Source organism: Muscardinus avellanarius (genome assembly GCF_963383645.1).
Source record: "Muscardinus avellanarius genome assembly, chromosome: 4".
Lineage (NCBI taxonomy): Eukaryota > Metazoa > Chordata > Mammalia > Rodentia > Gliridae > Muscardinus > Muscardinus avellanarius.
The window spans coordinates 128,309,640-128,323,893 of record NC_137789.1 but is presented as its reverse complement, the minus strand read 5'-3'; the positions used below and the strand labels follow the sequence as shown (position 1 = coordinate 128,323,893).

Below are 14,254 nucleotides of genomic sequence, written 5' to 3'. Positions count from 1 at the left end.
TCGAGGGGACTGGTTTGAGTGATTGCACTTTGAAAGGGATTTAAAAGAGAACTCGAAGGGCTCCCAGAAGGAAGAGAGTAGGGAAGCCATGCCTGGGACAGAAACTGGCCATATGGCATATGCTGAAGGACGAGGACATTTGCAGTGGAGATGAGCTGGAGGAGGTGATGTGGCGGAGGGGAAGGGCAACCAAGCTGCTTCACTCTCGCTAGCCGTGTCACGTCGAGCACTGCAGGAAACCCCTCTGAGCATCAGTCCTCTGGGCTTTATAAGACGACAGGGCGGTCCACCTTGTCCTGTCTGTCTCCAGGGTTTCTGTGGTACTCGTTGACAATTATTGCATGAACACACTTGATAAGGTAGAGGTGATATGAAATAAAAAGAAGCCAGGTGGCACAATAGTGGACCCAGGAGACAAGTCTACAGGCACTCGCTGTGTGACCAAGAGGAGGCCCTTACTCTCTCTGGGCCTCCCTATGAAACAAGTAGGTCCTACACAAAAGATTTCTAAGTGCCTTTCTAGAAGACCCCAGAGTTGCTGTTGCCCCTTCCAATATTGCATGTTATGGGGGAGAGGAGGTTTCAAAGATGGCTTTTCAAATATTTATTCAGAAAGGCTTCCTAGAGCTTGGCATTGAATCCCCTCTGAGGGAAGTGGTTCCAAACAGTTTCCCTGGGAAGGCCTGGCCTCCATGATGGGAGCCCTGCTTGAAAAGCAGGTCTGCCTGCCCCCAATGGCACCTGTTTCTGTATCAACATGTACTACCTGGGCTGGTGAATGACGGGTGAGGGCTTCCTCTCTGCATCTGCGTCAGGACATAGAGTCCTATTTCTGGAAACAAATTCTGGCCTATGAGCTACTGAGCTCACTTCATACCTTCTTGGAGTATGTCATATGCAGGTTTTTCCAGGGGAGAAATCTTGTTCAATACTTCCAATATGAAGGGATGTTTATTAAATATTATTTTTTCTGGTATTTGCAAGTACCCACACATGGCAGACCTGGTAGTTTTGTGAGCCTGCTCTGCCAGGGACTCCTTATCGACCAAAATTTCAACTGGCTGTGGTACCGCAGCCCCTCCCTAGACACCTGTTAGCTGAGAGTGAGGGGACCAGCGGGTGTGGCTGGTGGAGGGGCGTGCCTGTTCCCAAAAGCAGCCCTTTCGTGTCTCTCTCCTGCCACTCAGGGGAGCCTGTGATGTTCATTCTCACCTCACTTCAGCCATGTTTCCAATTTCCCATTTCATTGCCTGGATGCTTGCTTCTAACTCTGTACATTTGCATTTTCTCCTGTGCATCCGCCCTGTTGTCATGGAAACTCAGTGGCCATAGGCTGCGAGTATCCGGTGTCATCTGAGTGTGATGGTGTGGTACGTGTATTTGCTCACGCTTTTATTTTGAATCCTCTCCAATGTGACATCTGCTAAAATGTCTCCCTTATGATTTGCTTGGTGATCACAGCCTTCTCATCATTCATTGAGAGCAGGACCTGATCTCACAGAATCTGAAAAGAGCTATGTGGTAAGATGCCTGCTGAATAAGACAGTAGCTTTCCTAAAGCAAATTCTCGCTGGCTCTAGCTAGGGTCTAGACCGGGCAATGCCTGGTTAACTCCCAGAGCCAGTATTTTCAAGAGTTTATGGCTATTGTAATAAGGCCAGAGGCTAGGCCACCTCTGGGCCCCTCAAAAAAAAAAAAAGCAGAGGAATTTAAAGGCTATTTCTCCACTCTGCCTACATGTGGGATTAAATTAATGTATTAGTGCATGATTGGGGATACAGACTTGCATTGCTATCCTAAGATTATTCCATTTGTAACAGTTACTCACTAATTACAGGCTTTTATGCTGCTGCCTTTAAAAATATATTCATACTAAATCCCAAATTCTTCTGTATCTTACCTGTTTTTCCATGCTTACGCCTGGATCCCTCCTGCACTCCACTACTGGAATATCTATTTTTTTTAACCTGGATCTTCAACTCTGTTTTTCCCTGGACTTATGTACTACGTCTGGAATGTTACATCTCTTCCTCTCTTTCTTTTTTTTTTTTTTTTTTGTCCCCACATTGACTGTTTAATGGGGGTTTCTGGATATCTCGGGGCCACCTCCCAGGAAGCAGTTTGCAATGAGATCATAAACATTGCTGAGAAATCTGTTCATTACTGCAGCACTGTCTCTCATCCCCTTGACTTCCATCACAAGCTATCCCCTTCTGACAATAAATCATCTTTAATCATTTCTCAGCAACCTCAAGCCCAGCAGCGAAGAGTCACCCCAGACAGGAGTCAATCCTCACAAGATTTGTAAGTACACCTGGCGACCTTCGCTTCTCACCTTATCCGTGGATATTGGGCCTCAGGGGGTAATGTATTGGCTGACCATGTGTGGCAGTCACAGAAGGAATGAATCAATAACGCCCTGATTCTCTGAGGATTGCTGACAGAGGCCATGTTTCCTAAAGCGCCACTGTGAAAACAGGAGGTGGATAAATAAGGGAGGTCATGGAGTACCAGGGAGAGACAGGTGAAGAATTAGCTGCCGTACAAGGGCAAATGAGAGCGGGGCTGACTGGTCTCAATCCTAGTGCTTCAGGGAACATAGAGGAAAGAGAAGTTAATTCTGAGCTGAAATGAACAGAGCCCAGGGCAGTGGTATGCACCTGTAATCCCAATACTCAGGAGAATGAGACAGGAGGATCACAGATTCAAAGTCAGTCGCAGAAGCCGGGCGTGGTGGCGCACGCTTGTAATCCCAGCATTTGGGAGGCTGAGACCGGAGGATCGCGGTTCGCGGACAGCCTCAGCTACTTAGTGAGGCCCTCTGCAACTCAGTGAGACCTGGTTTCAAAATAAACAATAAAAAATAGGGCAGGGGGTGTAGCTTGGAGGTCGAATGCCCCTGGGTTCCATCCCTAAACCTGCAAAAAAAAAAAACACACAAAGTCAATCGCAGAGATTTAGCAGAATGCTGGTTCAAAATAAAAAATAAAAAGGGCTGAAGGTATAGCTCCGAAGTAGAGTACCCCTGGGTTCAATCCCTAGTACTAAAGGGGGAAAAAATGAGTAAACAGGGTTGGTTGATTGATTGTTTCATTCATTCATTCAAAAGTGTATTAGAAATATATCTCCTATGTTTTATGCACATAGGAAAAATTTAATTCAGAAAGGAGTGGGTTTTGAACCAGGTATTGAGAGAAAATTAGATTGTGAGATCCAGAACAGGAAGGAAAAGGCCTTCCCAGCGAAGGCCATATAGGCAAGCCATGGAGTGTGAGGTGTTTGGAGACCTTGAAGAAGGCCTGTGTGGCTGCAGCATGTGCTCTGTGGAGGAGATCGTGAGTAAACTCAAGAAGGAAGGTGGGACCACATGGTCCATTTTGGGTTGCAGCTGAAGTAAGTTTGGATTTCACACTAGGGAGCCATGAAGGTTTTCAACATAAGGAACATGTTAGTCATTTTTTGTTTTAGGGAGCTACCTCTAGCAACAGAGTGGACGGTGGGCTTTAGTGACAAAGGGCAAAGATGTTGACAAGCAGATACTCTTTTAGTAAAGAAGGGACGATGAGGGCCTCACTGAGCAGATGGGAGTGGCCAGCAAAGAAGACTGAGAAGGGCCAACAGGGATGCAGGTAAAGATGAGCACACTCACCTTCACAGATCAGAGCAGCATCTGGCCAGAGGTGCTGCCTGTCAGAGACGCCAGGGATAGAAAACGAGAAACATCCACCAGCTCTTCTCTTAGACACCTGGAAAAATCACTGGTGAACTGTGGTAGAGCAATGTTAGGAGAGAGGTGGCCACAGATGCTCCATTAGAAATGGTTGAAGACATCCGGGCATGATGGCACACGCTTGTAATCCCCACGCTTGGGAGGCGGAGACAGGAGGATCACACTGGTTCGAAGCCAGCCGCGCTGGCTTAAGAGACTCTGTTTCCAAATAAAAATATAAAATAGGTCTGAGAGTGTTGCCCAGAGGTAGAAGGGTTTCTAGGAAGCCCAGTACCACACACACACACACACACAAAAAATAGTTGAAGAGAAAACCCGATTGGGGGGGGGGGCAATGTAGTTCAGTGAACACCAGGGATATAGCAGAGACTTATACATGATTATACTAGAAGAAGTTGAGAGGTACAAGTGACAAGATGAAGACGTAAGTGAAGGAAGAGCCTGAGAAGGGGGTTCCACATGACCAGGAGAATGGAGCCTTGCACATGGGAACAGGGCAGGAGGGTGAGCGCAGACACAGACTTGAAGCTGGAGGGGAACAAGACTAAGGTGTTGTCAGGGCAGAGCAAGGAATTCTCTGCTGAAAGTGGGGCACTGGATGGGCGGGGGCAGCGGGGGCAGGACTCAGGGGACAGTGACCTGAGCTGTCTAAGGCCCATCACCATTAGAGCTGGGGGGGGGGGCACAAGCAGCAAGAGTGCAGACTTTTCTTTTCTTTTTTTTTTTTTTTTTTTTTGGTGGTACTGGGGTTCCTGGAAGCCCATCTACCTCTGGGCTACACTCCCAGACCTATTTCTATATTTTTATTTGGAAACAGGGTCTCCTAAGCCAGCACGCATGGCTGGCTTCGAACCTGCGCGATCCTCCTGTCTCTGCCTCCCAAGTGTGGGGATTACAAGCGTGCGCCACCACGCTCGGCCAGAATGCAGACTTTTCATAGCCATTATCTGTCATCTAAAAGCAGAAAGCAAATATCAGGAGTTATTTTTCCAAAGCAGCCATTGCTGAAATTATGGGGATAAGGCATTCTAGGATATTAGCAAGGATATGTATTGATTAGCCAGACACAGAAATCTAAGCTGGGTAGTAGATAACAGACAAGTACAGAGATGGGGAAAATGTATAAATGTATTCATGTATTCATTTGTCAACTGGAAATATATCAGCAACTGTGTGTGTGTGTGTGTGTGTGTGTGTGTGTGTGTGTGTGTGTGTGTGTTACTGGGGATGGGACCCAGGGACATTCTACCTTTAAGCTACAACCTCAGCCCTATTTTACTTTTATTTCCAGACAGGGTTTTTCTAAATTATAAGTGTCTGGCTGAGTTGCTGAGGCTGGCCTCAAATCTGCAATCTTCCTGTCTCAGCCTGCCAAGTACTGATATTTCAGGCCTGTACCACCAAGCCCAGCTTTATCTGCAACTTTTAAATCCTCATTAGAGACTTTCCTTCTGGCAGCCAGATGCATCCACCAAGGTATCCATACACTTGGAGAAAAGTGAAAGTGAAACCTTCCCTCTGGTTTTAGCAAAACAACATAGACAACAAGAGTGTTCCTGGGAGCTGACCCCCGTGCTGGCTTCTAGTCTCTTACCCCACACACTGACATTCACTGGAAATGGAAGATGATCAGCTCATTTACAAAGTTTGGCTGCTACTGTTGTGTTTTAAAATAAACAGAATTGTGAAGTCAGTTCACAGTAGGTACCCCTTCAGTATTTGTTGAAGGAATAAATAAAAACAAAGCAATTTTTGATGCCAAAGCGAGCAATCTACTATTCATATAATAGATAACAGCACACAGACCAAACACCTCCAGGCAAATAAACAGAAATCTTACCCTCAGACATCACTGGGATAGAATAAAATAAAAAAAATGGCAGGGCCTTCAGACAAATGGCATCCATTTAAAAGCACCCACGGGGCTGAGGGCGCAGCTCATGGCAGAGCACCTTCCTGAAGCACAAGGTTGCCCCCCGGCACAGGGTGTGGGGCACTCAGGTAGTTCTGCTGAATAGTGAGGCAATGGGAGTGTGCTTTCTGTAACTTTTACCTGTATCTATCACTTTTTTTTTTTTTTTTTACAATTGTCTTAATGTTATCCAGTGACCAGAATGTAGTGTCTCTGGGCTTAAGTGACTTCTGATTATCCTTGATAATCTGCATATATTACTCTATTTTAAAGGAAAGGCCTGATTGATTGATTGATTTTGCAGTACTGGGGATGGAACCCAGAGGCATTCTACCTCCGAGCTACACCCTCAGCCCTAGTTTTTTATTCTTTATTTTGAAACCGGGCTTCATTAAGTAGCTGAGGCTGTCCACAAACCACGATCCTCCTGTTTCATCCTCCCAAATGCTGGGATTACAAGCATGCGCCACCACACCCGGCCTTGGTTTACTTTAAAGGCAGGGGGTGGAGGTGGGGAAGGACTGTGGACAAAACACTTAGCTATGATGATTGAGTTAAGCTAAGTAAGTGGACTGATCCTGGCTTGCTTATCAGGAATTCCCCATCCCCATGAGTTATAATAAACTTATATGCTGAACGCCTTTCTCCAAATGCTAAGTTACTAGAGCCATAGTCAATAAGATACTTTGATCTTTACTGATAAGTAGGAAATATTGCTTTAATGATGATTTAACAGAAGCAGGGCTTAAAAATGTGTTATTTAATTCTATCAACATTTGAGTCACTAACAACTTGTTTCTCTCATTTGTAGATTTAGCTACCAAGCATTGTATAGCTATATACCACAGAACGATGATGAGTTGGAACTCCGTGATGGAGATATTGTTGATGTCATGGAAAAGTGTGACGATGGATGGTTTGTTGGTAAGACTCTCTGTGCTCTTCGTCCTGGTTGTGTATTGAAAGAAGGTACAAGGAGGGAAGAGCCATGCAAAAAGTAATCTTCTCTGCAGAAAGGGAAGAGCCTTCTCTGTTCCTATCCTGCCACTGGGATGCTGGGTACCCCATCTGCTTACTCTTAAGACAGTGTGATGTTTAGTAATACTGAACCCAAAAACCAAATATGCCAATGTCTGCCACATGGAAGGGCAGTTGTCAAATTTATTGTTGTTATTCATTGGAATTCTGTTTATATATCTATTAAGCATATGTCTATTTTACATTTGAAATTTCTTTTTTTTTTTCTGTTACTTTTCTTTCTATTTTGTTTTTATTTTGGTACTGGGGATTGAACCCAGAAGCATTCCATGAAGCTACACCCCCAACTCCTCTTTTAATTTTTAGTTTGAAACAAGGTCTCACTAAGTTGCTCAGAGTTTTATCAAGTTGCTGAAGCTGTGATCTTTCTATCTCAGCCTCTCAAATATTGGGGTTACGTGTGTGCACCATCATAACTAGCTTGAAGTTTTAGTTTTAAAACTCTTATGAAATGATACAAGAAAATTTTGACTTAGAACTACATCTCTACCATGAAACTCAAGTGTATGTATAGTCCAGAAATCTTATTTACTTTAGGCTGCTAATAACTTTAATCAAAATGACAGCGGTGGCAGGGCTGGAGTGGTGAGAACGGCGTGGCCTCGGCATAAATGTGAAGCCAGAGAGATTGGCCTCCGCCTCACCACTTTCTGAGAAAGTGCAGTACTAGGGATGGAACCCAGAGGCATTCTACCTCCGCCTACCATCCGCCTCACTGCTTTCTGAGAAAGCTGCTTTCCCAAAGCTGCCTCAGAAACGTTAGGGAAGATCTGGGAGGAGGAAATTAAAGGGCAGAGTGACTTCATGGTTTCCAGCATTATTACCCAGGGAATTCTACCTGCAAGCTACACCCCCATCCCTATTTTACTTTTTATTTGAAAACAGAGGCTAAGTTGACCCAAGTCTCACTAAATTGCAGAACCTAAAGCCTGAATCTACAATCCTTCTGTTTCAGCCTATCAAGTAGTGAGATTACAGTCATGCACCACCACGTCCCGCAAGGAATTTCCTTTTGAAGTGTAATCATAGTCAATGGGCTATTAGAAATCCTACAGTTTAGAAATTCTAAATCCCAGGTATCTTGTTGGGCAGATATGCTACTTTCTGCCAAGATGAGATGTGTTGGGAAGAGCAGTGGACTGGGCGTCAAAAGATTTGAGTCCATACTTGGTCTCTGATGCTTATTAAGCTGAAACCTCACAAATACTTTGAGCCTGGGTACTTTCATCTGAAAAACAGAAATATCTCAAGTGCCTGCCTTGCTTACCACCCAATATCATTTTGCAGCTTAAATGAGATAAGACAGGGGGAAAGGCTTGGAGATCATACCATATTTCCACAAGCTGTAAAATTGTGTTAAAGAATATTTGAGCAGAAATCTCAATAGTATCTCAGTGGTTGACCTTCTCATTTTGTGCATTTTTTTACAGGTACTTCAAGAAGGACAAGACAGTTTGGTACTTTTCCAGGCAACTATGTAAAACCTTTATATCTATAAGAAGACTGAAAACAACAGGGATTATTTTTATTGGAGGACGAAGCATAATTCATGAACTGATCTCCTTATTTAAATATTGAGTCAGTAGGAAAAGCAGTGTGGTGGGTGAAGTGAGACGTAAGACAGGAAAGAGAAGCGTTGTGTGGAAACCCAAGCCTGCCTAAGCTTAACGTGGATCAGGGCTGAACCACGTGCTGCACAAAAACAATTGAAGCAAATCCGAATTTACTTAGCTGCTTCTGGAAGCTGCGCCAGCCTTCTCCTCTCCTCAACCTCCTGGGTAACCTGACCTGGAGCACAGACCAGGGGCAGAGTTAGCCAGAAATGCTTCCTGCTGCCTAGGCCTTCACAAAGTCCCATCTCAAAGGGTCCTTGAACCGAAAGCATCCCAGGCAGATCGGTCCCTCACTGTGTTCAGATGCTCTGTGCCTGAGCACTCACTGACTACCCAGCCCCTGGCTGTCCTGGAGCCAACTGACTTCTCTTCACTGCCAGAGGTCAGTTGGGGCTGCCACGGCTATTCCTGGACAGTGGTGACCCCCAAACTGTGCAAGACCTACCTACTGAGCTACAGTGAGCAGATGGAGGCAGGACAGGTACCCTGCACATTCTGCCTGTGCACAGCGTGGCTGCTAACTGTTCTTTCCTGCAGACCGAAAAGCACATGAGGTTTATCCTGCGAACTGGGGAGCAGGTGGCTAAACAAACAGGTTACATTCATATTTCCTATGACCGAGTCAAGAAGCTCTGGAGGTCACTTCCAGTGTGTTCTGTTGCAGTGTGTCGTGAACAGCCCCTTTCAGGGATGTACGACTGCGTTCATCAGCACACCGGTGCTCACCTTGTTCTCTGGCTAGTGTTTGGCTGGGCCAGTCTGGGAATGGTAGGCCTATTCTTCTAGGAAATCCAGAGTGGTGTGTAGTGATTCATTTAACACAACCTGATATATGTGGACTGCTGAGACACCCACAAGTGAGACACACTCCAGGCATGGAAGGGACTCCTTGTCTCCAGGGTGACCCCTGGGAGGAGTTCAGGGACCATTCAGGACGGGGTCGCCCACAGCTGGGAAGCCTGACACTTGGTGAGGGCTCCCTTCTGAGCAGGGGTGCAGGCGCAGTAGCCAGAGCGTGAAACAGTGATTCTGCCGCTGCCACGGCAACCAGGAGTTATGATCTGTGTTTGTGGGTGCTGGATCTTGAAGAGAAAGCCCCCCGAGATGCTCGGGGTGTTTAGTCACCCCGAAGGATGTTTGTTGGTTTCTCTGTTAGATCCCTTAGTGTCACAAAGAAAGAAATGTGCCTGTTCCCCGCGTGCGCAGAACTGGGAAGTGAATGGGAGACAGACACAGAGAAAGGAAGTTAAGAGAGACTGTGATACGTGCTATGAAGGGTGTGGGAGGAAGAGGTGAGTTTCTCCTGGAGGGATCCTAGAAAGCACGGTCATATTTCTGTCTCCATCAGCTCACTCTTGACCAGCTAGGATGCTGGGAGAATCTTTGAGGGTAGTTTATGGCTAGAAATATTTGGGACTATTTCCAGAGTCTTCAACCTCTCATGTTCCCCACAAATACACATTCAAGGTAGCAAGTGAGAGTAGCAGTTTTAGGTGGTGGGGATACATACTAGAACCACAGGCTGTCTACATGTATGTTAGACCATTGTCCCAAAGCCTGGAGTCTTTTACAAGTAGGCCAAATTCGTCTTCAGCACCTCTGCCTCAGCTGCTGTCCCGGATGCCCATTTTAGGATCTCACCGGCTTCCCAGAGCCCACCAGTCAGCCACAGTTCCCTCGCTTTCTCCCTATCCTCTCTCAAGGAGGCGCTCAGGAAAGAAACTATAACTGATTCACACTCAAGTGCACATGGCTGATAAGAGGAAAGTGTTACCTTTTCTCAGAGACATTTGTTTTTACCTAGGACAAAGTAGAGCCTTTATTCCAAGGGAAAGACTGTGACACTGCAGGAGAGGAGGTTTTCTGGGTAGAAAGAGCCTCCTCCCCCATTTTCTTTAGGATCCAGTGACAGTAGGACCTATTACTCTGGAAGGTCTGCTGCACCATCCGAGAACACTGTATTTTGACTTCCTCTGTTAGAGGAAATATAGTAAGAATGCATCTGCGCGTGCACGCGGCACGGCAGCATCCCACTCATTTTGGAATGCAATCCTCGTATTGGCGAATATGTTTCCTGTTCTTTCTTAGATGCACACCATGAAAAATGCGATCTTATCTAAGAGGTTTTTTTTTGAGGGGTGCTTCTTGATTAAGTGGGTAATTTTGAACACCTCTTTATATACAGCTAGAAAATCAAACCAATTTGTAAAGCCACATCTGCATATGACGCCAGCCTCATGCATTTGTATATCTCCAGAAACCCAGGTATGCCTCACCAATTTGCCCGTCTCTAATGAAATCATAAGTGAAAATTCACATCACTTCAGCTTCCTATGTATGACAGAACAAGGAACAAAGGTTTCCAATTACTCTTTTGTCTTCGACATTTAGTAATATAAAGTACCTATTTTTATGCTGAAATATTTATACAGGTTTACTAATAGCAAGTGAAACTAACTGGCAGGTATGCCTTCTAACACATTTTGATATATTAACCATGCTTCCAGGTAAAGGCAAGCCCCAAATGGCTTATCTTTTGCAGTCTCTCTGGGATCGGTAAAAGAAAAAAAAAATGTGCTTGAGAAGTGGGACTGTAAATATGTATATTTAACTTTGTATAGCCCATGTACCTACCTTGTATAGAAAAATAATTTGAAAATTTTGAATGAAAGGGGGAGAATAAAGTCATGAAGCTTTTTGTTTCATTTTTATTTAAATGAAGGAATTCCAAATAACTCACCTACAGACTTTTAGCACAAAAACAGCCATTGCAAACTGTTAAATTTGACAATAATTATTGTGGGGGGAGGAGAAGGTAACAGTAATCTCAGTTATAGTTTTTTATTTTGTTTTTCTGGTGGTTTTCCTTTTTGCAGTCCTATTTATCTGCAGTAATATTAAGTCCTATTGCTAGAATACGTTACTACAAAAATTATATTCTGAAAGAAAATAACTGACATTATATATAACCAATTAATTTAAAGTATCGCCATTTAAGTTACACACCAAGAGCATGTACTCTGCAGACACAGGTTTTTCTCTTCATTTATTTTTCTTCATTGCAGTGGATTGATTTGATGCATAGATGTGCTAAATGACTACCTTTGCTGTACATATTATTTAATAAACTATTCACAATTGTGTGGCATATGTTTGTTCTTGACATTCCTTGGGTCCTTTCTTTGCCCAGCTTCCGTTCACTGCTGTCTCTTACATTCCCCTCCACTCTATTTACTAGCTTACTTTCTTATTTATTTATTTTTGTACTGGGGATTGAACCCAGAAGCACTCTACCTCCCAGCTACACTCCTAGACCTTTTCATTATTTTATTGTGAAACAGGGCCTAAGTTGCTGAGGCTGGTCTGAAATCTGTGATCCTCCTGTCTTAGCCTCCCAAGTACTGGAATTACAGATGTACACCTTCACAGTCAGCTTCCCCTCCACACTTAGCAGCCGCTGCCTGGCTTCTGCCCTGTTGGAAGACACCACTTTTTAACCTCACTTTTTTCTCAATAACCGAATTCCATGATCCTCTCCAAACCAGTGACTACTGACCATTTTGCCTTTCTTCATAAAGTTTCTTATTCTGATAACAAAAAAGAATGCACATGTCTTTGAAGCAAAGGCGAAATGTTATAAAATATATATAATGGGTCTTATCTGCTCCTTAAAAAATGGGGAAAATGGGCATGGTGCCACACACCTGTAATCTCAGTCCTTGGGAGGCTGAGACAGGAAGATCACAGGTTCAAGGATAGCCTCAACAATATAGTGAGACTTTCAGTAGCCTGTTTCTTTTTTTTTTTTTTTTTTTTTTTTTTTTTTTTTAGTGGTACTGGGGGTTGGAATGCAAAGGCTTTCTACCTCCGGGCTATATTCCCAGACCTATTTTATATTTTATTTGGAAACAGGGTCTCACTAAGTTGCTAAGAGCCTCACTAAGTAGCTGAGGCTGGCTTCGAACCTGTGTGATCCTCCTGTCTCAGCCTACCAAGCAGTGGGATTACAAGCATGCACCACTATGCCTGGCTAAAACCCTGTTTAAAAAAAAAAAAAAAGGCTGGATGTGTAGCTTGGAGGTACAATGCCCCGGGTTTAATCCCCAGTACCACCAAGAAAAGAAAAAAAGGTGGGAAAAACATTCAGTTTTTCTAAATCAAATGAAATCTATGAATCTTCTCTTGCTCTGGTGGGTTGGTTGGTTTTTTTCCCAAAAAAAAGCTTGTCAAAGCTGTAGGCATCCAGTCTCCCATGCCATCAGGTAACTATTACCAACCCATCTTGTTCCAAGTGGGTTCTGTTGAACATGAGGCTGTTCCCTAAGAGAAAACCCAAGCCTCCCTCCTCTCTCCCTGACTCCACCCTTGCCCCACCTGGTCCACCTCAAAGCACCAGTTTGCAATGCTGCCTCTGAATAAATTGGTACACTTCAGCCTCAGTCTTCCAAGTGTCTGACAGTCTTCCTCTTTATGCCTGTGTCTCAGCCGCCGCTGACTTTTTCTGCCTTCTATCCCATCCAACAGATCCACCAGATTACCTTCATTTAGAACTAATTTAGAACTCAGCTGTTTCTATCATCATGGTCTGTATTAAAGAGAAAAGGATCTCTGTTTCACACATGATGGATCAGTGGGCTCAAGTCCAATAGCATACTGCCCCTCTCCCTCCATTACCTCTGACTCCACCTGCTAATTTCTCGCGGCTGTTTCATCCCCCATTTCTCTGTAGGGTCTCAAACTCATCCAGTATGCTTCAGATTTAGGGCTTTCTGAGGCAGTTCCTTCTGCCTGGGACACCCTTTCCCCAAGAGCTGCATGGCTTCCTTTCTCTTTTTAAATCTATCTTGCTGTCTCAATGAGGCTTTCTCCACCACTGCATATCCCATAGGAGCCTTCAGGGCATGCCTCCAGTGCTCTGCCCCCTTTCTCCATAACAGGATCGCCATCTGATATCCCTCTGTCTCCACAAACACTCTCATCAGAGCTGGAGGGTAGTGATTCTGTTTTGCACTGAGAATAGTGGCTCCTTGCTCATTCATTCTTTTGTTGACCAAATAAATGAGTGAATGGACCCCTGAGGTCAGAGAACCCAGAAATCAGATGTGTCCTACAAATAATGAAAGGAAACATTGCACCATTTCTTAAGGGTGCAGAAACAGAACAGAAATGAATCTCAAATGAAGCTGGGCTCATGTGTAGCAAGTGACAGTTCTCGTAATTACACGCCTCTCTCTGTGTAGATCCCTGCTCACTATCTACCATGCCGTCCTTAAAGCTTGCTTCTCTGCACATAAACACACGTCGCTGAACAAATGTTTTCCATAGTTTTACACACCATTCTCCTCGACAGAGCTCAGACATAGTTCCAGAATTTACTGAATCAGTCCCTCTCTTGATGAGGCAAATATGTGGTGAAATTTTTGCCAGTTTTGCCACAACAAACAATGCTGCTTTGAGTGGAACCGTTGGCTACAAGAGCAGGAACATTTGAAATCTTAAGAGTCTGTCAAATCGCTTTCCAAAAAGTACCAGTTTATACTCTGGCCAAGTCCATGGGTGTGTATTTCTCACCACCCAACTGAAACGACTCCATTGTCAGCTTGCATGAAATGCTGTCTCTTGATTCCATGGCTCTGGCCAACCACACCTCAATTCTCTCTAGATCTTTGCTGCTTTCTCAGTCTTCTGTTATTTTCTTTCAACATGTGCTCCTTCAGGGAGAGGATTCCTTACAATATAATTATGGCCCAAAGAGTCTGATTGTATGAAGCCTTTTCGGTGTTTAAGTGGTAGAAAGCTGACACTGGTGGCATCTGTTGAGACATTCCAAAGGGAGCTGGAACGAGCCTCGGGCAGGAGTAAATTCAGAGACTCCAACTTTCTCCATCTGTATTTATCTTATTCTTGGCTCTGTTGGTCTTGTTTGGCTATATTTCCACCTACTGAGTGTAATAATAGGAA

The 14,254-nt window shown here is 44.4% G+C and overlaps 1 protein-coding gene across 1 annotated transcript in view; it reads left to right on the top strand.

The window, feature by feature from the left end:
• The window catches only part of SORBS1 (sorbin and SH3 domain containing 1), a gene marked incomplete at both ends in the record, with an annotated part of 128,872 nt that extends 120,694 nt beyond the window's left edge, over positions 1–8,178 (top strand). Inside the window, 4 exons of the mRNA XM_080694840.1 lie at positions 1,462–1,521; positions 2,246–2,304; positions 6,454–6,566; positions 8,111–8,178. Coding sequence (XP_080550966.1) covers positions 1,462–1,521; positions 2,246–2,304; positions 6,454–6,566; positions 8,111–8,178 — 300 coding nt within the window. The remainder of the gene's footprint in view (positions 1–1,461; positions 1,522–2,245; positions 2,305–6,453; positions 6,567–8,110) is intronic.
• Positions 8,179–14,254: the final 6,076 nt, after the last annotated feature.